General features: G+C 37.5%; 1 protein-coding gene and 1 long non-coding RNA gene across 14 annotated transcripts in view; one reads left to right on the top strand and one right to left on the bottom strand.

Annotated features, from left to right (window-relative positions):
• Nucleotides 1–2,042: 2,042 nt before the first annotated feature.
• LOC123612042 (uncharacterized) lies at nt 2,043–25,501 on the bottom strand. Of its 3 annotated transcripts, XR_012511900.1 has the most exons (6): nt 19,556–25,501; nt 17,704–17,931; nt 17,065–17,161; nt 15,874–15,972; nt 14,876–15,123; nt 2,043–2,219 (listed from the first exon to the last, which is right to left on the bottom strand). It is a non-coding gene; the product is annotated as an uncharacterized LOC123612042 (long non-coding RNA). The 3 variants fall into 3 exon arrangements; XR_006719200.2 differs by lacking the exon at nt 2,043–2,219 and having other exon boundaries at nt 14,487–15,123; XR_012511901.1 differs by lacking the exon at nt 2,043–2,219 and having other exon boundaries at nt 14,487–15,123; nt 17,065–17,158.
• The window catches only part of SLC8A1 (solute carrier family 8 member A1), a 394,897-nt gene continuing 387,985 nt past the window's right edge, over nt 19,143–26,054 (top strand). For 7 of the 11 annotated variants that reach the window (XR_012511892.1, XR_012511893.1, XM_045504834.2 and 4 more), the window contains exon 1: nt 19,191–19,311. Coding sequence is in view for 1 of the 11 variants with exons in the window: in XM_010967683.3 (XP_010965985.1) it covers nt 19,282–19,311 (30 nt within the window). In the remaining 10 variants the exon portion in view is untranslated. Of the gene's footprint in view, nt 19,312–26,054 lie in introns of all 11 variants that reach the window. The other 4 variants (XM_010967683.3, XM_010967691.3, XM_045504839.2 and 1 more) reach the window with 4 other exon arrangements.

Genomic DNA, 26,054 nt, shown 5'->3' with positions numbered 1-26,054 from the left:
CTCCCACACTAATTCTCCCACCAGACTCTCCCTTTTCTCTGAAACTCTTTCCACTCTCTTTACTTCTGAACATGTGAGAACCTGTCTCTTTAAAATTAAGGCTTCCAATGATATGGAAGCTAAACACTAATTTCTTAGTGTGTCCAGATTAAAAGCTAAACTGTGAACTATCGTCAAAGATTTCTCCAAAGTAACTGAAGATCTTCACAAATTTTCTGAGGAATTTAATATCATCCTTCAAACTTGACCTGGTTTCTGACTCATATCAGCTAGATCATATGCTTGTCAGAGAAGGCCAGGCCCAGCATTGGGTGAAAACTGTTAAATGGGAAAATTGTCTGTTGGAAAAGACACTGCCAGAAGAATTCTCTTTAATGTCACTGAAAATGCCCCTATCAGGTACTTCTTACCAAGCCCTGCATTGCCAAACTCCAAGGAATAAACTCTTGGATTCATGTGACACACCTAAAGAAAGTGCTGAACCCTGGCTGGGCCCTGCACATCATCTGGTGACCTGAAAGGAAAGATTTCTCAGAACTGAGGCAGATGACATCTGGTGAGATAGTTTTTCCATACTCAGACACAAGCCTATTGGAAATTTGTCACCAAACCTTTGAAGATGAAATAATGCTTCAGATGATCTCCAATGTCTATAATCTTGATAACACGTGGAATTTAGATTAAAAAGTGCCTGAAGTTCTCCTTCTTTGTTACTTGAATGTGACTTTAACAGGTTTCCAAACTGTGCACTTTCTGAGACACTACATCCAGGAAATTTCCTTCCTGACATTGAAGGGAAAAAGCTGCTGAAACTAGAAAAACAGACTCTTGATTAGAGATGCTTTCAGAGAAAAATCTTGATTAAAAAAGGGGAAAAGTAAAACACGAATAAATGGAAACCTTGAATGAATAGAGTTGGGAGACCCTAGAGGGAGTTCTCACTCTCTGTGACAATAGCTGAGTCCAACAGGAAGAAGAAAGGCTCCTTTTCTTTCCTGTCAAGAACTCAGCCAATGAAAAGCCATAGGCTCTTCATTTACTTCAGCCCTCCCAACTTCCTTTTCCTCTCTATAAAAATGTTCTCCTTCCCGTGCTGTGAAGGGACTGCCATAGTTGCAGACCCAAAATTGCAATTCTCTGTTGATTCCAAATAAACCCATTTTTGCTGGAGAAATATCTGGCAGTCTATTTGTTTCAGGTCAACAATCTCATTCATCTGACAGCATAAAAACAATTTACTACATGTCTTTGATACATGTTCAAGGCACAGTGTAACAACTTTTTTTCTTATTCTATTTCATTTTAGCTACAGCCCTACAAGGAGCTCAAGTCACCCTAAAGCCAAAGTCGTTCAGTCGTTGATCCAAAGTCCAGAATCTTCCTTCTTTCATTGCACTCCTCAAAGGCATTTTAGTATCTTATCCTCCATAATTTGTTGTTTGGATGAAATGAAAATCAGGGAGTATTGAGCCTATAACAATCTCACCCTTGTATCCTGCATTCATGGAAGAAAACTTACCTATGCCGGAAACAGAATGAACCGTCTACTGCTCTGTTCTTCTCATGTCTGCTATGTGGGAAACTTTCAGCAGTGTTAATTGCTCTGCTTTTGAGAACACACAGTGATATCATATCTTCCTAAATCCCTAAATTTTATTTTAATAGGCTGTTAACATTCTTAGTTATCATCATAGCAAAGTTTTAAGATTTTCTTTTCATAATCAAAGCACCTACCAAGTGCTTGAGTGAATGACGGGGTTTCCCAAAGACAAGTTCAGGCACTACTGATAGTATTCTCAAAATAGAGATGTTGGAATGAAGTAGTGGAAAGAATCCTGAAGCTGCATCGACAAGATGCAGACTAAAACTAACTTGGAATGCTTCCAAACTGCTTGATTTTAAACAGTCACTTAACCCTTAGGAGTCCCAGAGTCTTTACCATGGAGATGGTAGCTCCCGCCCCAGCCAGACCACAAAGTGGTATAGTAAGCACATAGGCGGTCCTATTTAGAAGGACCTATTTATTTTTTCACTTTCAAAAAGTACAATGCAAGTGCATATGTTTGTTCCCCTTCCGTCTGTCACTTGCCTCCACCCTTCTCCAAGAGGTACCTGGACTCTCCAAGCACCAGCACGGCAGACACAGCTCTGTGGGAGCAGAAGACCCCAGGTGGCTCAGTGAGGCACCCAATGCAGACAGGCTGAGACCAGAGACTACCCTGGGAAAAAGGAATTAGAGAAGACAGTGATATAGTAGGGTAAAAGAATCAGAAAAAGGTATCACATATCTCCGTTATGTTTGCTAGAATTTCTTTTGCAAAATGTTATCTATTAATATTGTCTATTTATTTCTTACAAGGATACATGTTTGATGACACTTTCAAGTTTTTTTATGGAGTTATCAAGGGCATCTAAGAATAAATAAGGACAAGGTTAATCAAAAAGGCTACAGTGGAAAGCACCTTTGTAAAGGCTACATTATATTGGGAGAGAAAATCAACACTTGATCCACAGCTGCTGAAAATATATGATAATTATGGCCAATAATACAGTACCAGAAACAAAAGGAAGGAAGACAGCATTAGGGAGTCCAAAATGCTTATTGACATTAACTTGCTGTAAAGGAGAGAGCATGAGATAAAACAAAATGAATGTTTCTAACATGCAATTATAAAATAGCCTAACCCCAGGGAACCCTCTTATGTGTAACTTTATTATGCATATTAAATTAATCATGAAATCATAAATGTTTCTGAATAACTACAACTATGGGTCAAGAGCTATACTGTTATCTCAAATAATTTTCAGTACATTTTACAAGGTGATTGCTATACCATCCCTTCCCCACCATCATCTGCAGATTGGAAAACAGACTCAGAGCAAAACACTGAAGTGCACTGAGGCTAACAGGCTACCTGTTTGCCGCTTCTTTTATTATCCTTTCTTTGCCTTGGAATCAAAGATTTGCCTTGGCTTAATAATTAACCATAGCAGGATGCACTTGTTCTCTGAATGAGATATATTCTTAGCAAATAGTAAAAACAAAGATTGAAAAAAAAACTTATTTCCATCACCTTAATTTCAAGTAAATGAACATCAGGGGGATTTTATGGCCCAAACTATTCTCTTCTTCCTATAATTAGAAAATCATAAAAAAACACTTCCAGTAGGAAGAAACAATTTTCTAGATTAATAATAGAAATAGCATATAATTATTAGTAAGGGAATATTGTTTATTAGAAGAAATGAAGAAGCAGTATATTAATCCAATGAATATTTTAATATATGTGTCCCAGAATTATTTTTCAATTCATGTTTATTTAGAAAAAGTATGATGCTGTTAACAAAAATACTTTTATTTTTGCAATAAGTATAAAAATAAAAATGTGAATGAGAAGTTCATGTAATTTCTAATGCTAAAATAGCACTGAACTGTATCACTGGTAGTATTGACAACCTTAATTAAAAAGTCATTTAATGGTAATGTTAACAAACCTGGCATATTTTTTTTGAGTCAGATTGACACTTTTCAAGACTCAAGCATAACTGATGTCCCTTTGGTAAAATGCAGAGTAGAATCTGTGAAGGAGCATCTGATGTAGCAAAATTAAGGTCAAGGACTCGGCAAAATATGTTATAGGCTGTAACAGATGTTCCCACATTAAATCACATTGCTATTAAAAACTATGCAGACATTCAGTTGATAAAACCTAGAATCTCAGAACTGTAGAACCAGAAGGGATTTTTAGAGACGAGTCATTATCATTTTAAAACTGAGGAAACTGACAAGCAAAGAGGGTTAAGTGATTATCCCAAGGTCCCAGAGTTACCAGTGTCTGGACTTGAACCCAAGTCCTTTCTTGTACTCCAGGTTGTCTCTCATTTTGACAAATGAAGGGACATTTTAATATTTCACTTAAAATATATTTAGGGTAAGTTATCCTGTATAAAATTAAATACAGGAATATTAAAAAACCCAAAACCCAGACCATTGCATCTTTCAACCTTTCCCAATTCCTGCTCCTGGATATTGCCCAGTCTAGTATTTAATATTAAAAGACACACTTCAAAATGCTACCATTCTCCAGGCATTAAAAATGTCTCAAGCTAATAGTAAATCTGCAACACATTTTTTAAAATTTGTAATGTACCATTAAAGATTGGCAAATATTAACACCATGCTAGTGTGTGGGTACCTCTTTAAAATCTGATGATGTACAAATAATTTCTCAGTTGATCTTTCACAAAAGTTATTATCCAGAGTTTGGGTGCTAATACTAAACTTCTATCAATCATAAAAGATTTGGCAACAAATGGGCAAATACTTAAACCAGCAAAATCAAAAACACTACAATGAGGTTAAACGCTTTCTTTCACGGGTAAATCAAGTTGACAGTGGAGCAACAATACATTTAGAGGGAAAAATATTCTAAGTATATTCTAAGATGCATGTAATATAGCACTTGTGATTTGTAAGCCCTTATCATGGACTGGAAATTAGAAAATCTGAGTTCTATAATAATCTCTTCTGTGATGTCAGGAGGGATTCTGACCCCAACTTTTCACTGACCAACTGGGATAGACTTTGCAGAGGACAGACACCAGTACAACAAGGACAGTACACTTGACTCTCATCCCAATAATAAAGATGTAGAGCTAATAATCTCTTCTCATCTTAGCCAATGGCAGAACTGGTCATCGGGTCATCATAGCCAATGACCTGAAAGTGAATATGGATTCCTCACTTGGGTCCACCCCCTCAATCTCTAATCATTCAACTTTATCAAGACTACATCCCACTGCTGTCTCTTTACATCAGTGGTTCTCAAATGTATGGCCATCAGAATCCCCTGGAGAAATCTGCATTGGTGACGATACAAAGGCCCACACGCTATCCCACTTCAAGGAGCCTGCGCCTCCATGGGCTTTATTAGCTATCCAGGTGATCATGATATGGAGCCAATTTGAGAAGGGCAACTTTGATGTATGCTCTTAATTTTCCTCTGCCAGATAAATGCATATGCCCATTAATTGGTCTGCGTGACTCCAGCTTCTCTCTCCACCAATCCATTCTTCAGCCCGTCAACAAACCTGAAGTCCAAGCTTAAAAAAGTGCTTATCACACTTAACAGAAGTCCAAATTTATTACGCATTTAAGACCCTTTAGGATTTGGCTTTAGTCGTCTCCTCCAACCGCATTTTTCATCACTTCAGATTACATGCACATTCCCCTAATGCATAATACTTTCTCAGAGTCCAGGTCTTCCTGATAACCATTCACATATTCATTCAAAAATTATTTATAGAGTTTTTACCATCAGTACAGCATTGGATCTAATACTGGGGATAGGTGGTGAAGAAAAGGAAATCATACTAGTTCTCCAGGAATGAAAAATATTAAAATGAACACATTTAATTTCATTAGTCAGGATGAATGCTGCAAAGAGTAACCATAGGGTGTTAGGAACGCCTAAAATGGGGGCCTCACCTGGTCTGGCAATTTTCTGAAGTACCTTCCTCAAAGAACTGATTTTCTAGCTAATGTTTTAAGTTTAGATAGAAATTACCAGATAAACAGCAGGGGTTACAGAGGAGCCTTTAAAGATAGGGAACAGTATGTGCAAAAGTCTTGTGGTGGGAGGAGAATTACATTTTAAAGGAGCTCAAAGAAGGTTATATAGGTTAAAACGAAAAGAGGTGAGTAGTCAGAGATAAAGTCGGTGATGGGGCAGAAACCAGTCGATGTAAGCGCTTGTTAGTCATACCTTTCCTTTATCCTAAGGAGAACTCAGAGTCATTGCATACTTTTAAGCAGAGAATTGTCTCAGATTTGCATTTGGAAAGATTGTGCTGACCACAATTTAGGGAATGGATTAGATGAAGGAAAGTACAGATCATGTACTACTTCACAGATGGCCATTACAGCAGCCCAGGAGAAAACAAATGGGGCTCGGACTAGCCTCTGATCCCAGAGCTGCAGCAAGAAAAATGGTAAGAGATGACAGACTGAAGGCATGCTTTGCACTCTACTCAAATAACCATCTTTTTTCCCCCACCTCATCTTTTGGTTCCATCTGCAAAGCCTACATTAAATCAGGCCTTCCTACTCCAGTTAGCTTAGCACTGGGCATTACTCTTGCTGTATTTTAAATATTGGGTTATGCATCTCTCTTTTATACTAAAATGCAAATTATTAAGGGCAGGGGCTATGCTTTATCTTTATCTCCACTGCCTAATTCTATGTTTCAATAAATATTTGAAAGAATTGACTAGGAATTGACCAGCCATGTGATCCTGGGCAAGGAATCTAACTACTTATAGACTTCAGTATCATCACTTAACAAGTAACCTCATCCCCTCACTGGGGCACTGTGAGCCCTTAGAGCCAAATCCCAGCAAGCAAATATCTTTTCCTGGCACTGAGGATATACTGAAACGGAATCAGGAAGATCCCAGCAGGAAAGATTTAACTGAAAAGGATTTTAGGAAGGAGATTTTTATATATGTTGGGGCAGGGTTCAGGGACCAAAAAGAAGAGACAAGTGTTCAGGATGTCTGATATCATGAAAGCTCTTCCATGCCTACACATAAGGTAATAAGGAGAAGAAACAGTGTCAGGGAAGCCTAGTGGGGGATGGAGCTGTGGATGTGGATCTGTCCAACAGCAGTCATGGCCAAAAGAAGGGCAGCCTCCACCAGGATTGTGGCCAGTCAAGGAGTGAGCTGGTGTGGCAAGAGGAATCCAGTAACCAATCCACCTCTTCTCCCAGCCTTCAGTATCTTTCCAGTGCTTCTCATTGACTGAGCCCTCGTGAAAGCCAGAGGGCAAGAAAATTCAGGTGAGTCTGTTCTTGGGGTTGATTTCCCAGGCTACTGAGCAGGATACAGAAGAGGGAAGAATGGATCCAAGGAGGCAAGTGGAAAAGAATCAGCATGGGAAAAAAAGTGCTACATAACTCTTTAAGAAAAACATGGGAGAATGAATATATTTCTTTAAAGGACTTTACTTGAAACTTTAATCAACAAGATACATATCAATAAAGTAAAAGGTCAGCCATTAGCTATGAAAAATTAATTTTCTTTTTTTCTCATTTTCTTTCTTTTAATTTGATTTTTGACGTATACTTGATTTACAATGTTAGTTTCAGGTGTATCACACAGCGGCAATTCAGTTATACATACACATACATACATATTTTTTCTTTTCAGATTCTTTTCCGTCATATGTTATTACAAGACATTGAATATAGTTCCTTGTGCTATATAGTGGGTCCTTGCTGTTTATCTATTTTATATGTGGTAGTGTGTATGAGATATTGAATTTAGTAAGCCCAGAGAAGTGAGTTCAATAAAGCCCTCTTACTAATGATGAGGGCCAGATATGAGCAAAAGTAAGAATAGTGAGTACTAAATTAGGAGATCACAGAGCCATGGAAATCATGGCAAGAAAGGATGAAGTAAATAGGCAAAGTGGAGGATAATACAGGCAAACCCTCAGGCCTGGAGCTTCTGCTGTCTTTCACATTTACGTCCACATCTATATTGGAAGGTCAATAACAAAAACCTTTCCAATCAAGAAATCAAGAGATCTCAATATTCACATCATTTTACATAATGTTATTGTAACTGCAAGAAAATATCTCTATACTATTTAGAACTCAGAGATTCTCATCTCACATACTCTATTTAATTTGATTGATTTGAATATTTATTTCAATATTAAAAATATTGATTTATTTTTTATGACCAACAACAAGGTCCTATGGTTTAGTACAGGGAACTATATTCAATAGCTTGCAATAACCCATAATGATAAAGAATATGAAAAAGAATATATATGTATAACTGAATCACTATGCTGTACACCAGAAACTAACATAATATTGTAAATCAACTATACTTCAATTTGAAAAAGATTATGGTTAGGAGTGTGAAACCAAATAAAATTCAGTACATCCAATATCAGTGGAAAGAGTCTTCATATTAACATCAATAATTACTGCTGATCAACAGAGAATCTACTATGTGTTAGGCAGGGATTAGAGGCTTTGCAAACCTCATCTTTTCCTACTATCAAAACTGCTTATAAAAGACACTGTTAATCCACAACCTTTCAGAGGAGGTAACACACCCTGCCTACATGACGAAAGAAAGTGGGAAGACTGGTTTCACACTTGGGTCTCTGCACCTGCAGCTCTCATTTTCTCCTCTACATGCCGTAGCCAAATGAAGCAATGGAGCTGCCCATAGTTCAGGCTAAGGAAGTGGTTGATAAGTTCCATATTTAGATAGAGGAATACTAATGGGAATTTACTTCCTTTTCTAATTAATTGGGAAGAGCATATCAGAAGAGACGGAAATTGTGAGCTAATTGGTTCAGGGAAATGAGATAGGTTAGTTAAGAGTACACGATACCTAAAAAATAATAAAATAATGCTGTTTGCAGCAACATGGACAAAACTGGAGACTGTCATTCGTAAGTGAAGTAAACCAGAAAGAGAAAGAAAAATACCATATGATATCACTTATATGTGGAATCTAAAAAAAAAAAAAAAAAAGACAATGAACTTATTTACAAAACAGAAACAGACTCACAGACATAGAAAACAAACTTACGGTTACTAGGAGAAGGGAGTGGGAAGGGATAAATTGGGAGTTCAATATTTGCAGACACTAACTTTGCAGATGCTAACTACTATATATAAAATAGATAAACAACAAGTTTGTACTATATAGCACAAAGAACCATATTCAATATCTGGTAGTAACCTATAATGAAAAATATGAAAATGAATATATGTATGCCTATGTATGACTGAACTAATATGCTGTACACCAGAAACTGACACAACATTGTAAACAGACTATACTTCAATTAAAAAAAAAAAAAAACTGAGTGTGCTTCCACTCAGGCCCAATAAAACAGCAGATCCAAAAAAAGAAAAAAAAGAGTACATGATACCCAACAGATGTTTATTAAAGAGGGAAATGAGCCTCACCTAGAGTCATAGGGAGAGTGAGCAGGCTGGGTCTGAAAAGTGTGGTTTCAGCAAGATGGAAAGATTGAAGGTAAGATTGCAAAAGGACATACTTAGCGATAAGGAATTGCTTGTGGGAAAGGGTGCTTTGCAAGTTGGCCTTCTTGGCAGACTTCAGATGTTTCTTTATGTCATCTACCTACTTGTTTTATTGACTTATGCAATTTCTTCTTTAACTCTTGAAAGCAAATTTGATCGCTATTTTCCATGCACACGACTAGGTGCCTGAGCATCTGAAGATAAAGTGACACGTTCTTCCCCTTCCTAGGGTTGCCCATCTAGTGGAAGGACACAGAGCCATACCAACAATGTCATCTTGAGTGACAAGTGCTAAAATAGCTTCTGAAGATGCTTCGGAGACACAGAGGCAAAAACACCTTTATCATTAAGAGATCACAAGGGTTTCTTTTTAAAAACTTGGCCTTGAAGAATGAAAATCTAAATGGGTACAGAAAAAAATATCAAGAAGGTTTTAAGCAGAGAGAATGACACCTGTGGAATCTTTGAGAAAAGAGGCAAATAGTTTAACACAACCAGAGCGGAAGGTGTTTGTGAGACAGGGTTGGAAGATGAACCAAAAGAAGCAGGCAGGTGCCAAAGCAGGCAAGAACTTGTATAGCGAGCTGGGGAATTTGAGAGTAATCACAAAACTCTGGGAAACCCATGAAAGGTTTAAATCAGCAGTGATAAAATCAGATGAAAGCTTAGTAAAGATCATATTGGAGACAATATGGAGGGAAGATAGGAGGAACTCCAGATAGGAGGCACAGAAACCAAAACCAGTTTGGAGAGCTTGCTTCCAAACCCAGGACATCATGCAAATCATTGTGATCATTCCTGACACAGGAACACAGGAGAAGAAGCGGACTGGATAGGAGAAAATGAGAAGTTTTCAACTGCATTATTTTCTCGTGAGTTGTCAGCATTCCTCCTTTAACATGTTAAGAAGGAGCAGGGATAAAGCGGGGATCTGATGATGCTTGTGTTCATTTTCTGACCCTGAACTGAACAAAGGCTTCCCAGGAACTGGGATTACTGTAAATATACAGCACTGGGAGAGATGGGAGGTCAGCTGAGCTTTAACTGCTAGGGGCAGTGGGAGTGGGAGCCACCCGTTTTCACACTTTCCCATAATTTCTTAACCCTCGTGGTTTCAAGAGTATGAAAGACGCTGCTTCACAGTCACGTGATGCTGATCTTTGAGAGGAAAATACTACTGCTCTGTTGGGAACAAATGCACTCACCAAGAACATGGTTTTTTTGCCAAGCACGTCTTCATGCCGTGACAGATTAGTAAGTGGTGAGCAGGAGGGAAAAACAACTCACCCCCAACCTCGGAATGGATTTCGTACCTGCCTCACTGCAGACAAGAGACATTATAAATCTGATCAGAGTAGTTCAATCAACAGAGCAAACAGGTTCCTAGACTGGAGAAAAGGCTAGATGACTTTTGACTTTTGGTAATTCTCTTGACCTAGAGAATTACCCAGGCAACCAGAACTTCAGCTTCTCTGTCTCCTAAATGAGCCTGGTTAAGTGATGCGCTCTCTAAACTGGTGCATCTCAAATCAAGCTGAGTCTGATATAGTTTGGGATCCACTGCTCCAAATATAAAGATCGTAGGGAGCGCTGGTAAACAAATACATTTCATTTGGGCCCCCTCCCCCTAAATGGGGTCTGAAAAACAGTGTGACTCAGGCAAAATGTCCAACATCTCAGCAAATGAATGGTAGTAACTTTGTAAAACTATAATATGGCTATAATAAATAATGCTCAATGACAAAAAAATCTTTGGTTATTTTACAGTATTGCTCAAATGTGGGAACAGCACTCATTAAAACACTTTCTTTTCACTCTTCTGTTGCAAGCAGGATTCTCTGGTGGCAAACATGAGAAAGCCAACATAATAATTTAAGGAGAAAGTAAAAATTACGGAAGGTCATGGGAGTGGCTCGTAGGAATGAAGGGTAAGATGATGAGGAAGCTGATAGCAACATGGAACATTTAACTCTGGGGACCTAGGTAGCAGGAACCAGCAGATGTCTCTCCTGAGGGGCAGAAGAGAAGAATGAATTCCTTATCAAGTCGAGTAACAGCTTTTATAAATGATGTTCAGGAAAGAATAAGCCTGCCTGGAAAAGAGTGATGTCGCAGAGTAGGAAAGCACGTTCTCTAGAACTCCCCACGCAGAGTCAATCAACAAGTATATGCTTTAGTTCTTTAGTTAGTGTTGATCCCCTAGTGAATTACACTCATTTAAAACTGGAAACAGCCCAACAAATACTCTATGTAAAGACCATGCCTTAAAGGAAGACAGCATGAGGAATAATAACAATAATTTTTTAAACCTGGCTGTATTCTCTTGACATCCATCCAAGTACTGCCAAAAAATAGGTGAAGTTGGAGGATGATAAACTTTCTGAGGCTGACAAGCCACGGGAGGTCATTGGGGCAAAATTTTTTAAAAAATTAAAAAATAAAAGAAGAAGAAGAAGAAGAAAAAGGAAACTCACCTTGTAAGCGGAAAATTAAAACTTGATTTAGGCGGAGTTTATAATGAAACTGAAAATTAGTTCCTTTCAATGTGTGTCAAATTTTCTTAAGATAAATTCCCTAATTTATAGGACCATGGATAATATCCAGCCCAGCCAATGGATAATTATATTTAACTGCTATTTAGTTCAACCAAACTTTCAGTATTTGGATGATACTTTAGTGCTAATTGTCACAGAGTTAAACCCCTAAGTCTCGGTGATGTAATGATAGAGCTTACAGGAGTGATTGCAAGCAATGAAACGTGTTTTCTTAATACCACAGAAGAGTAGGGAGAGCAGTTTTCATTTTGGAACCTGGTGCTCAATCTTACACTTATTTTCTATGTAGCTTTAGGCAGGCATCTTAATCTCTTTAATCCTCAACCTCATCATACAAAAGGAGACTGGTAACTAATTACCAGCCCTGCCTATTTCACCAGATTGTAAAATGCATCAGGCAAAATGACTGGTGGCAAAATCACTTGGCAAATTCCATAGCCTCCTCTGTATATGCAGGTTAATTAAATTTATGTTGACATGTTGTTTAACAATAAACTACAGGAAAAAGATGATAGTGCCTTGGCTTTCTTGACTAGAGGCATTAAAAGCAGTATTAATAGAATTCATATTCACCACAACCATTTGGAGCAATGTTTCGCAAACCAAAACAACTTTAAAGTTAACGTCAATGCGCCAAGTTTATGCTGTCACCCTTAAAAAGAAGTAATTTATGTCTGTAATGCATGTATCTCCATAAACTGTTTCTTTTTTAAGACCATGTGAAACAGCACTAAAAAAAGCTGCAGTTGCCATACCACCTTTGACATGCCATAGCATGAGGATAATTAATATTGCATACAAATACAATCTCAAAATATTGGATAGTGAGCTCACTGCTTAATTGCTCTGAAAATGATAGGGTATGTTTCCTTGAGGCTAAACCACTGAGAAATTTTTTTAATTGCCCTTTAATAGAAATCATACTGTATTTTTAGTCTAGAGAAAACAATCTGTGGGAACCACCTTCTCCCACCCATGTCTTGGCAGTGGGAACGAGTATCCCAGATCAAGACTATTTACTGATCCCCATGGCAACGAATTGCTTTATCTTGCATAAATCCTCATATCATAAGGACCCAATGGTTCTCTTAACATGGCATCTCAACCCTAAAATAACAATCTTGATGTGAAATATAACTGTTTTAAACAGAGCAAGTTTTTATAAAATGTTGCTGTAATACTAGAAAGTCGTAAGTAGCCCCTTGCACCAGCTTTTCATTTTGGAATAAATCCTCTACCATTTCTGAGTAAAGACGCCGGAACTTTCAAAGGAGGGATGGAGTTAAAAGTTGTGCCTTTTAATCTGTTCCTTGGCAGAGCACTAAATGGAGTGTAGCGATGTTGGGGCCAGGGAATTGAATGATGTCCTACCTACATGTAGCAAAACTCCATGGAGACGTGGCCCAGGGTCACGGGTTTCCTAGGTGCAGGGTTCATTACCCTCGTGTTCTCCAGGCTGGCAACAAGAAACGAAATCCCTAAAAGCTTCATCCACAGTGAGTCCTGATCACTTTACAGGGTGCTGGATGTGTTAGAGCATACTGGCTGAAATTTCAAACAACACAAGAAGATTGAGTTGTACCCAGAGCTTGCTCTAGGGTCCTCCGTGGGAAAATGCGGTATGAATACCAGTTAGTGGTATTTTATCTCATGGTCAGACCTGACACATCTCAAGCCTACAGGATCACACATGTATTTTAACACGATTAGTGTTCCATAGATCATACTTCCGTACGAATACATTATGAGTTTTGTTTGAGAGAGTGTAGCTGGTGGTACAGATGTTCCCTTTCCCTATGACAGCTTCCCCTTCAATATTTCAAATGCATTAACACTCAGCAGGTGAAACTCAAATACTTTTTTTTTATCCTTCAGAACAATTCTTTAAGATTGCAAATGATTTTTAAATCAAGGTCGAGTAAGCTGCAACCAGATGTGTCATTCATTGATTTTTTTTTTTTTTTTTTGGAGAGATTTAACATTTCTATGCATTGTAACATCCTCTTTGGGTTAATGAAAGCATTGGGAGTCAATGCTCTCTGTTCTCTCCTGAAAGCCTATTGTTCTTTCTCATTTTTCAAGTGTTTCATGAACAAATAAAAGAACTTGGCATTGTTGTTAAGAGAAGGGTTTCAATACTCTGGACCCCCTGATTGTGCTCTGAATCATTTGCCTCTGCCTTTTGCATTCTAAAGGCAACTGGATGAAAAAGAGTGTTGTACATTTCAGCATAATCAGAACAATTCCCCAACAAGTGTAGTCTGCCCAGACTCCAGCTTGCCTCCCCAGGTTCTAAAATAATTGCCTTTTTTTTTCCAACTGAAATTGTCTAGTGAGAGTGCTGGTTGGGAAGAACTGGGTGAAGAAAGCCAATGACTTTAAATCTCATCGAAGTCAAGAATTTCATCTTATTCATATTCGTATTCCATGTGGTAACTGGCCCAATCAGTGCTTTACATAATTATAGGAAAAAAAAAAGGAAAGTAAAGATTTCTGAATCATCAAACGGTCTTTTTTGTAATATAAATAGGAGGAGGGTTTTTTTTTTATATTATATTGATATGGAAATCCTAAAACAAAGCACAAAGTATAAGTTTGGGGAAAACTGCTTACATAGGTAAGTGTCCATCTGTCTTTCTGTGTCTGTGATATGTGTGATATCTGAAGTACGACTGTAAAATAATGAGGCTTAAAAAAACCACATATTTTGGACAATATATTGTGTTGCAGTGAAGTTCAATTAAATAAGGTATGCTAAAGTGCTCTGCCAACTCTTAAAGGGGTATCCAAATATAAATGTTGTAATTTTAGGCTGTTCAACAATAAATATTTATTCAGCAGTTCCTATGGTCTATACCAGTAAAATAATAACACCGGTAGAGACAAGGAAGAATAGAATGATTTTGCTCAAAGCTGCACAACTGCAGAAAAGGGAGAAAAATTAATATAAACATTGAAGGCAGACTGCAGAGGCAAAGCATATTAAAGATCATTTAATGATGAAGCATTCGCATCTGTCCAATATACAATTTGGCTCTGGGATATATTGTTTCTTTTATCTGAAAGAGCCATCTGTACCATTATAATTTCAAATCATGACAGTTCAGAAGCTGTCATTAAGTATAAGAATAAACTGAAGAACTTTCTTCCTCCTCTGCAGACAACACTGCAACCTACGGACGCAGTGTGAATGTGGCAGCAGAAAAAGACGGAGAACAAGATGGATTCATGATACCTTCATACCTGGAGTCACTGCTGACTGTGTTTGCACTTATTCTCAGCTGCCATCACTCAGTCTCACAGCTGGACAACACCTCTCATTCAAAATAACCCTTCAGTTCTTGATTGCTTCATATCAGGTCGCTGCCATTTCCAGCTCTCTCGATCAGAATACATGGCTTTAAGATTTGCCTCTTTATATCCTTGAGGTAAATGCACAAGCAGGGGGATCCTTTGAAACAGCTTATTACACTTCCCAGTGTTATCTGACTCTGTTAACAAGTCAAAAACAAATCATAGTGACTAACGCTGTTATCAAAGAGCTGTAGTTTCTGTTTTCCTGTATTTGTAGATAAGAAATCTGTTGAGTTTTTAGTCCAGAGATTCTCTCCCTCTACTGTCCTTAAAATTTTACATGCAGGCTAAAAAGACTGAAGAAAAGCAGAGTGATTGATTGAAACTGATTAATTCAGAAAGCAGTCTCATTAAAGTACCCCGTAGATAGTTCTAAACTATCTTAAGTCAGACAAGCTCTCATTTGGAAAAATACACATCTTCATGTAATGTCTGTCCATTTTGCTAAACATTCACCTGTGCCTTTTTCCTGTGTTAATAGAATAGCGTAGACAACATAAACAATAATTTATGGACTTAGATGGTTGTAATGAGGTTCCAGACATGGTTAGTTCCTAAGAAATGTTTAGTAACATGCAATTTTTTGCAAAGGCTCTTGATTTTTATTTGGAGTCAATGGCCCAGTGTGTTTTGAGAAATGTTTCCCTGTCTTTTCAGCCTCATCATCACCACTCAGTTCCCCCAAGTTAGTACCAGCCTTACTGGCCTTACTCAGTCTGGTTCCAACTAGCTCATTCATCAGTGCCTTTAAGTCACCTTCTCCCCCAAAAATTACTCCCTGAGATCCAGCTAGGCTGTTGAGAGAGAATGGTTAGGCATTCATTCCAATGTTTTCTCTCCACTCCATTGTCCAACAATTCTCATCAAAGTACCTTAAAATTGCTTACCCTTTATTTTGATTCATTTCTTCCAGCTCTGTCTACTGTAACTCAATAGAACATATGTCAACATTCAATTTCTTGTAGTAAGCTCTAATGGAAAAGAATCTGAAAAAAAATATATATATATGTGTGTATGTATAACTGAATGTCTTTGCTATTCACCTGAAACTAACATTGTAAATCAACTACACGTCAATGAAAAATAAAATAAAAAAAAAAACCCAACACTTCTTCATTGTACTTTATTTTAGCATTAACGTCTCTGCCTGTTCTGTAGAGATAAGCCCATGGACATAATCATGCTTAATGAGGCTGTCTATATAGGAAATTAGTATAGACTTTAAATGATACATTATTAAAATTAGTATGGCTTTTAAGCACTGATTTTTTAATACTCAGTATCTGGTGACAAATAATCTTTATAATAGCAAAACCTGAATGGATTAAGGGATGTTGTCTTAATATTTCTTTAGGAAGTTATTTATTTCTTTAGAAATTCATTTATTTAGGAATAGAACACTGAATTACATAAACACTATATTACATATTTTGTTTTGCTTTGCTTTACTTTTAAAATTAGCTACAGAACTAAATTGTCTGATAATTAGAATGTCCCACGCCCACCCTGGAGGGAGGACCATGTGTGTCACATAAAGGCAAAGCGTGCCATCGGACTCTGTGACGGGCTATAGACCTCGGAAGCAGGAGGAATCTGAGACCAGTTTAGGCTTTCCATTCTTTTGTTCAGGGGCTTGTAAGTAGAAGCTTGAAAAATTTCCTTACAAATAATAATAGTAATGAAATATTTCTCGCAGGTCCTGGGACAGGAGTTTGGAAAGAAGTGAAGACAAGAGGGCCTATCATTTGCAAGTGGCACAGAACTGCACAGTCAAGCCCTGTGAAGGGACCAAAGAGACGGATTTACCCAAAATCATCTCTCTGAGTACTGCCAGCTCAGAGCCAAATTTCTAATAATGACTCCAAACCAGCAGATCATGTAACCTGCAATACAAAGATACGTAACACAGATAATCAATCATGTTAGCCACAAGGACGGCAAGGGAAAGAGATATCCTTGTTATACAGAGCTCTTAGAATTATTTAAGAGACCTTCTGGATGCAATCTGTTCTATTAGGGACAAGGTCTCTGCTTTCCAGTGCCCTGGGCAGAATTTAAAGAGCAAGCAACTGTATTACCTTGGCAGATCAATTTTCAAACTTTCCGAAGCCCCAGCACTTCATTCTGATCGGTGATAACACATGCTACACCTCTCCACCATTTCCTTCTTCTCTGCTAACACGTGAAATTCAACAGTTAACTTAGAGCAAGACATTGCTTTAGGAGCAAAGAAGACATATAAGTATTTCCTCCCAGAGTGTGCCAAATTCCAGCGAATCCACCAACCTGTCTGCGTCTGTAAACATTTGCTGCTATGACTGCTCTAGTATTCTATTACCATCAAATCTTTTATTCGATTTTTTTTTACTTTTAACTCCTTTATTGTGGTATGATTCCTGTACAGTAAACTACACATATTTCAGATGTACAATTTGATGAATTTTGTATTTTCATCAAATCTTATCAAGGAGGAAAATAAGATCTTATAAAAAGCAGCAACTTTAACAGTGCCCTAACTCTTCCATTTAATGTACCCCAAACCAAAATCCTGAGCCTGCCACTTGAGACACTTTGGGTTTCCACTGTCCCCTTCAATCACCCCGAGAATCAGCCGAAGTGGACCCCTCACAATTAGCCAAACAGATTCTGTACCATGTTGCTTCCCGGCTTTCACCCCAGCACTTCTGTCCACCTGGGATTCCTGCCTTCTCACTTACCATTTATTCCCTCAGGAACTCAGGACACATGTACTTGGTACTTGATCTGTGCCAGGATTGGTGCTCATCTCAATCCCATCCCTGCTTCAAGAGTCAAGAGTCCAATTCAAAGCCAGGCAATTAGTGCTTTTGCACAGAGATTATTAAAACCTAGGAGTCCTCAAACTTGCCATAAATATGTCTGTTTTGTATCCTTCTCTCTTTTTTCTTTTATGGAAATGTTGAAACCTACATGAAGTAGAGAAGATATTATAATGAGCTGTTTGTTCACAGCCTGAGAAGTGTTTACCTGTTGATGACCTGCAACAACCATCATCTGGCTCATCTTGTGTTGTCTGTCCCTCTCTTGTTCCTCCGGAAAATTTTAAGTGAATCAGTTCCATTTCAATATTCCAAAATGAGTTATGCCTGTATGCCTCAAATTTCTTTTTTCTTCATTTTCCTAGCAAGAGACTCTACAAGAAGTTTAATATGATTTTGAAAAAGTTAGCCAATGGGAAAATGTTATTTGGAAGATGTGTGTGTGTGTGTGTGTGTGTGTGTATTAACCTCTTATTCCACGAGTAACAACAAATTGAAAAAAAGAGAGAAATTTAAAACCTGAAAAGCTAGATTTCAAAGGCACTGGAACTTCCCAGGGGCATATCTCTCACCTCTCTCTACTATACAGAGTAGGATTTGTCCCCCTCTACGTCCCACCCCCACCACTTAAAATCTAGGTCACAGTTACGTGTCATTTAGTACCCTGACAGTTAACAAATGTAGTCGTTCATATTCTATTCAGGTTTATATTATTTAACATTAAAAAGAATGCTTCCTAAATCTCAAACCATATGCTAGATGGTAGCTTAGTAAGAAGTGCCACAATTATCCCAAATGAGAAGCTGCTCACATAGGAACCCGGTCTCTCCTTCTCTCCTAGAAATGCTGATGACTTTGACCTACCGCTGCTACCTTATCCTTGAAGATAAACAATCCAGTGTTAACAAGGTGAAGAAGAGTCCCAGGTAAAGAAGTACAGCATGTACTTATTCATCCCCCTACAACATTATCTGCCGTTCAGCCATTCATTCCCCAACATTTTTTCAGGTCTCAGACATATCACTAAACTCTTTAGGGATGAAACCCCTGCTAAGGAACAAAAACCATGTCTCTGTTTTTGTAAAGCTCTGGACACCCACATCCTAACAGCTCTGTGTGGGAATCAGGTAAAAATTGGTTGTTCTCTAAACGTCTGGAGAGTAAAAATGCCAATCTGAAAATGTATTTGCAAAAAGGCATAGTGGCAGGATGGTGGGGTGGGAAACGGGCCTGGCTGGAAGGCTCTCTATATGTGTATTTTTATCATCCATGTGTTGGATGAAGCGGAGAGCTGCCAGATAGCTCCTTTTCGACAGCTTGGAGTTACTGTTGGGAACAGATCCATGTATGGAAGCGAAAGCCGAAAGGCACAGATAAGCCGAGATCCAGCTATGCAAACCATGTTTAGAGACACTTAAAGGACAAGAATCCCAGGTCCTTTCCTTCTGGTAAACTTGGAGAAGCCATCACCCTGGGGTCTTTTTTCGCATCCAGCCCATGCGGACTCACCCGCCCGGCTCCACAGAGGTAGGTGCGGGGCTTTGGGGATGAAACGTATCTAAAGGATCACTCGGGAAAATTCCCTCCCAGGCTCTTCACAAGGGAAGCTGACAAATAATATTTTGAAAAAGAAGAAAGATTTGGTTTGGGGCTGGTGACTGAGAGGTATTTAACAGCCCTGACTACACAAGACAGGGCAGCTTGGTTACATAGGGAACGTGGCTGCACAGATTTGCTGCCAAATACAATCCCTTTGTCCCGGGTCACTTACTGTTCAGGTTTTTGTGGCTGTGAATCTCCCTCAGTATTGCCAGCACCTTTGAAATGGGCCCCAGCTTCCCGTGGGCTCTGATACTGTGTATTTCAGGGGAGGGAGGGAGGATTTGCCCTTTTCCTTGCTTGCCCTGAAACCAGCATAAACTCACATGTATGGCTAGTTCCTCCTTAGATATAGGAAGAGCTGCCTGTAAAGGACGTTATTATTTTTGGCAGCTGAAGTCATTTTTGCAGTGTTTCTCAGCAGATCGGAGGTTGATTACATCCTGTTCAAAGATTCTTGGGTTGTTTTCACAAACGTGGGGTCTTGCGCAAGTTGAAACTGCTGAAACCAGCTGTTAGGCACTGGATTTTTCTCCGTCCCTTTAGCATTTTTCCTTCTTTCTTTTTTGTTAATGACTGAAAAGCAAGGAGCTTGAGGGGAAAGCTATGTGATTGTAGCTTTGCCTTCAGTGATGTTTGGGGAATGGTGGATTGTGGCAGAACCACAGGAGCTAGATGTCTCTGGGGTCCACAGTGAAAGTATGAATAGGAAGACAAGAACCATGTCAGAATCTCTGTGACTCCAGTCTAGTTTCCAGAATACTGGCTAACCCAGCCGAAGCATAGCACTTACTTGTTGAAATGCTACGCCAGCTAATTACCAAATTGTAATCATTAGATCACGAAAGCAGTTCTTTTAAAATTGTTAACCAAAAAAAAAAAAAAAGTGTTAGCAAAATCTGTGAACTTCTGCAAAACACGGAAGTCAAGGGAAAAAATTACAGGTCATATCTAGAAAATGTGTTTTCAAGACTGAATTAAAAGAACTTCTATACAAGATAATGGAATTTAAATTTAAAATTGCTCTTGTTGAGAATAATATATCCGTATTTCAAGTAAGCTTTGAACCAACTCTTCATTTAACTGTTTTTCACCTTAGGATAGAGCATGAGTGGGGAAAAAAAAAAGAAAGAAAAATTGAATGTGATTTTTTTCCTTCTCTGATGACAAAACATGACATGGGAAAAGATGAATAAACAAGTGTAAGAATATAAGGAAATAGTTTGTAATGCTGACCAAGGAGATGTTCTTTGGATAAATCAGACAGCCAGGAAAGGGACATAGGTGAGGTGACTAGTTATGTGGTTGCTTCTTTCAAGTTGTGAATGTACTATAGTACCAAAAAAAAAAAAAAAAGAGAGAGAGAGAGAGAGAAAACTTGATTCTATTTCATAAGAATACATTATCATTATTAAAATAATTCTAATTCAAAAATATAACGTTTTTACTGAATTACCCCTTCTCATGTCTAGTCTATTTACACTGACAGTGTATTAAATTAACAACACATTCAAACTCACCCTTTCCACATTTCTAAAATAGGCTATTTTACTTTATTTAAAAATACGAATATTCTGTATCTGCAGGAGAGAGGGAGAGAGAGAGAGAGAGAGAGAGAGAGAGAGAGAGAGAATAAACTACGCCTTCTTTTTTTGAACTAACCAAGCTAACTAAGCTGTCATAACTCTAGCTAAAGTGGAACAGGCCTACCAAAGGATGGTTTTAAAATACTTAAACACTACATACCAGCCAGCTTTCCAAAAGGAACAGCACAGCAGGAGTTTTGGGCAATTTTCAATACGTAAAAAGTTATTAGAAATCATGTCACTAGTATCAGTGATCAGATGCAATGCATATATGTGATCTATGTGATCAGATGCGATGCGTATATATGATCTATGTGATCAGATGCGATGCGTATATGACATCATCTACTGTTTTCTCATTTGCTTTCTGCCAAGTACGTTTCCAGTGTGTGCCCTTCGTGAGAAATGTCTGTTCCTTTTCCTGCTTTTCTTTAGCAAATAAATTCAAGAAGGGTAATATAAGTAATAAAGAATGACTTGCTGCTATTTTTATATATAATATGTCATCCATGAGGGGAAAATATGACAGTCAAGCTACTTGCCCTTTTGACTTATGACTTCTTAAGCATTCACTGATGACTGTGCATGTAGAAAATCTTGCGATTGTATTTTGAGAAGAGAATTGGAAGTGTTGGCAGTTTTGGTGTGAAAAAAAATGACTGAATTGCTTTCTGCTATAGTTAGCTGGTGGAGAAGCAAACTCATGGTGGCCGAGAATGATAGAAAAGTTGAACTTTGTTCTAGAGCATAAAGCACAGATTTGAGGCTTCTGTTTACGTGACAGAAGGGCCAGACTAGTTGGCTCCTTGAGCTACAATGAGCAGGAGGAACAGATGTTTTTAGGGGTTTTGATGGGGTATAGATCCTTGAACGTTGGGGGAAAATTAGTGTAAAAGTAAGAGTAGAGATTTACTTCTCTAGAGATGTGAAAATCTGTGGCCCACAGGAAAGGTCTTTATGTTTCAAGGACATGATAATGATGGTTACTCTTAAAAAAAATTCCCCTGGGAGCTTCAGGTCAAATAAAATTTTCTCCTGTGATTAAAAACTGTGGACACTGAGTGGTCCCAGGCAAACTACTGAAGATTTCAAGAGCTCTGAAAATGACAGAAGGCGTGAGACTAGCAGACGGTACTAGGGAGGAGTCTGAAGGCCAGAGAGGCTGTAAATTCTCTCCAAGGTCAGTGAATGGAAAGCAAAGGACTCCAGATCACCTGGGTTTCTGATCAGAACTGCTCTGCCCATGCTACACCTCTTTCAATTTCTTAAAGTTACGTGGTATTTTCAAGTGTCATGGCAAGATACCAGAAGAAATTTCCATGCTGGAGAATTGCTAAAGTCATTTTAAGTTCTGTAAAGTCATGAAAGGGGAACAAATCCCCATGGTACTTAGTCTGCTGAGGACAAAATGGCCTTTCCTATTCCGCTGACCTTGTCCCATGAGTTGAGCCACGGTTCTCAACCCTAACGGCACATTTAAATCATTTAGGATGAGTGGTGTCCACTACACCCTTGATGAGCTAAATTTGCTCCTCGGGTCCAAGCAAATGTAGTTAATTTTTTAAATTTACCCCATGAAATTTTAATGTGCAGCCAGGATTGAGAACCACTTCCTTTTTACAATAAAAAAAAAATGATAACCAAATCCAATTTATTTCAATGGGGGCAGTTAACAGAAATGTGTTCTTTCCCAGAAAGGTGATTTCTTTGGAAGTTTGATTGCTGTAATCTTTGCTGACAGGGAGTTCCTATTTAAAGGTTTCAGAACACTTAAAAAAAAGTTTTCTCCATAATAAAATACTGATATAGATCTGTTCAGTATCTCTCATACTCCCTACCCTGAAATCTATGTGAATACTAGCCACCATTATTGAAAGGTAAAACATATATATATGTATATGTGACATGAATTCTTAACTACAGCTGCTAAGTGAAATTTTATATTGTCTTAGCAAATTATCAAACAGTTGTCTTGAAAGGGCATACTAATTCTGGATAGCAACAGTTTTATTAAGGATTAGGCCAATCATTGCCTTTTTTTGCTTTTTGCCTTTCTAAATGTCAAGAACTTTGGAAAGAGGGTGTGTGACTTTATGCAGGAGACATTAATTTATCATATATCAAAATACATGACTAAGAAACTAATGTTAGCCCCAAAACTAAGAGGTTAAGTTGGGCCACAAAAGACTCCTTCCATTTAAGTGGAAAATGAAGACTCAGAGCTCTGTAAAAAAGACTCTGGGCTGAACGCAGGTAGAGATATAAGAAATAATTCCTTTAGATGTCAGCTCATGGTAAAGAAGACTTCAAGAAAGCGGGCTGAAGCAGTGATTAGAATCATGACTGCTGAGATTGGTTGGCGTCAGACAGCCTCAGTTTCACTCTGGCTCTTCAATGTATTGATGGCTCTGTGACTTTGGACAAGTAACGTCATCTTTGTATGCCTCTATTTCCTTCTCCGTAAATTGTAGACAGTGATAATCACGCTAAAGGAATTAAGTGGCAAAGTGCCAATAGTTTAGCATGATAACCTGTAAGTGGTGGTACCATCTTTGTAAGCAGTATGAAAATCAAATGGATTTTTCTTAAGAAACTGATTTTCCTGTCACTAGAAATATTAAACAGAAGAGTGATCACATCACAAGGAGAGCACAGATGAATTCTTAAACGCCTTTCAATTTAGTTTCCAAAATCAGCCCACCACTAATGTCGAATGTTTGGGAGATACTGATTAAATATTCTTTGGTTCATCATGAACAGTGAATTCCCAATTTACTCCAGATCACACCATGGTGAGTCTGGAAACAATCATTTAAAATATCAAAATTAAATACATACAGATATATATTCACTCATGAATAGAGACATACAAAAAATATTTCAAAAATGAAGTCATATCTTAGTAGAAGAGAAAGGCACCAGTTAAATCATTTTTCTGAACAAGGTCTGTTTTAGGTAGAGATAGAAGAGTACATTGAATATTTACCCTATTCAGAGTAATGTATTATATTCCAGTTAATAATAACATACAATAGTCATTATAACTTGAGTTCTTCAGTCTGTCCAGGATCTTGCCCTCTGAGACATAAGATGCAATCACATATGAACTGACATGTATGCTATTATCATTATTCTATTATCAGTCACAAGCTACTGTTGAATTTCATTTAAAGAAATATAATTTTAACAAACTATTTCTAAGTCCTAACTAATTTTACCTCTGCTTTACACATATGGATAAAATATTATAAAATAAAAATTTTTTTTTTTTTTTTTTTTTTTGCTTTAAACTCTGAGTTCTAGATTCAGGCAAATCCATCAAGTCCACTTTTTATTGTCATGCTGGGAAGGTTACTTAATAACTATCTTGACATGTGTTGAACTCTACTATTTTCCAAGCACACTTCTAAGTAAGTCACATACATTAATTTACAAATTCTAACACTTACCCTAAAGATAGGCAGTTATCTTGCAAATAAAGAGCGATGCACAGGAAAGTTAAGTAATGTGCCCAAGGTCACACAGCAAATAAACAGAAGAGGCAGGATTTGAAGTCTGTTCTTAAGCCTCTGTGTTATACTGTTCCACAACTGTTTCTTGGCCTTTTAAAAATAGAAACAAATAAATTAATGTATGAAAAAATTTAAGTGCAAAAATATTCAATAGAGTGTCTAACAAGAAGTAACAGCAAACCATGCTATTCTTCTCAGATTATTGTTCATTTAACTTAATCTGTTTAATGAGTAAGCTACTCATTTGAAACAATGTGTCTGAATATTAACTGTATAAGAAGAGTACTGACTGCCCTTTATAGACTAACATTTAAAAACTGCCAGCTGGACATATTTCAGAAATAGCGGTTAAATTATTATTTTGTGACTGTATTCCATTCTCTTTCCCTCTCTAGCATATTACTAATGTTTTAATAAATGTGTGCTACAATTTTTACATTTCCCCCTTAACTTCACCATCGTATAGCAAGGATGATTTGTATGAAAATGATAAAATGAGATAAAAATTATTTAAATGAAAGTATTCAAGGACTCATTTCACAGACAAATTGTATTTAAACTCCAATTCAAAATTTAAAACGAAGAATAAGAACTCTACTTGGCCTTCAACTTAACATTTTAGATTATGCTTATGAACATCAGACTTTCAGGAATTCAACATACAATTTTCACCAATGTTGTAGAGTTGTGTATTAGTTTTATGGAAATTATAATGAAACATATTTTAACTATGACTCTGCAAACTATACAGAAGTTGGTCACTTATTTTTTTGCAAAGAGAATGTAATGAAAGGTTACCTCTTTCCTCTCCACTTTTTATCATGCATGTGTCCAGAAATTAGAGGTCAAATCCACCTTCTACCACTCTGTTTTCACTCTACTACACATTCAAGATCATTTATTATATTGTTTCCCTGGCAATGATTTTGCTATGATTAATTTAAATATTCCTTTGCCTTAAAAAGAAAAATATCTCCTGTGATTCAGGTGAGGGATAGGGAAGCAAATAAAAGATTAGAGGCAAACAAAAACTGGGGTTCCTGCAAGTCCCACGAATCTATAGACCCTAAGAGGTTACATTTTTTTGTTGATCAACAATCAACAACCATCAACCATATCAGCAAACAGCCGTGGTAATTAACTTGAAATACATAACTTCCTGAGCAATTCAAAGCATTGAAAAACTAAAACAAAAACACAGTATGCTGAAACCCAAAGCTTCATTATAAAGAAACAAAAATTTAATAACACTTATTAAATTAGCTTACGTTCAATATGTGTGCCCCAAAGCCGCAGTTTAAGCCCATGATCTTTTGGGGAACACAGGCTAAATAAATAGAGAATATATGTCCCAAAGCTCATTTTTTTCCCCTCAAAAATCCGTTTGGATCTAGCTAAAACAAAATGTGCCTAATTTACTAGATAATCTTATCTATTTTTCAAAGGAATATGTAATAAATACTCACCGAATAGTTTGAGAACCAGATCTTCAAAAGTTCACCAAGTTGTGACCTTCCAAAGCACATCTTCCAAAATGTGATCTGAGAAGGAATTATTCTTCAATGTCTTTGGT

Source organism: Camelus bactrianus, chromosome 15 (genome assembly GCF_048773025.1).
Source record: "Camelus bactrianus isolate YW-2024 breed Bactrian camel chromosome 15, ASM4877302v1, whole genome shotgun sequence".
NCBI classification, from domain to species: domain Eukaryota; kingdom Metazoa; phylum Chordata; class Mammalia; order Artiodactyla; family Camelidae; genus Camelus; species Camelus bactrianus.
Note: the sequence above shows the minus strand (reverse complement) of the source record. Positions and strands in the feature narration are given on the sequence as shown.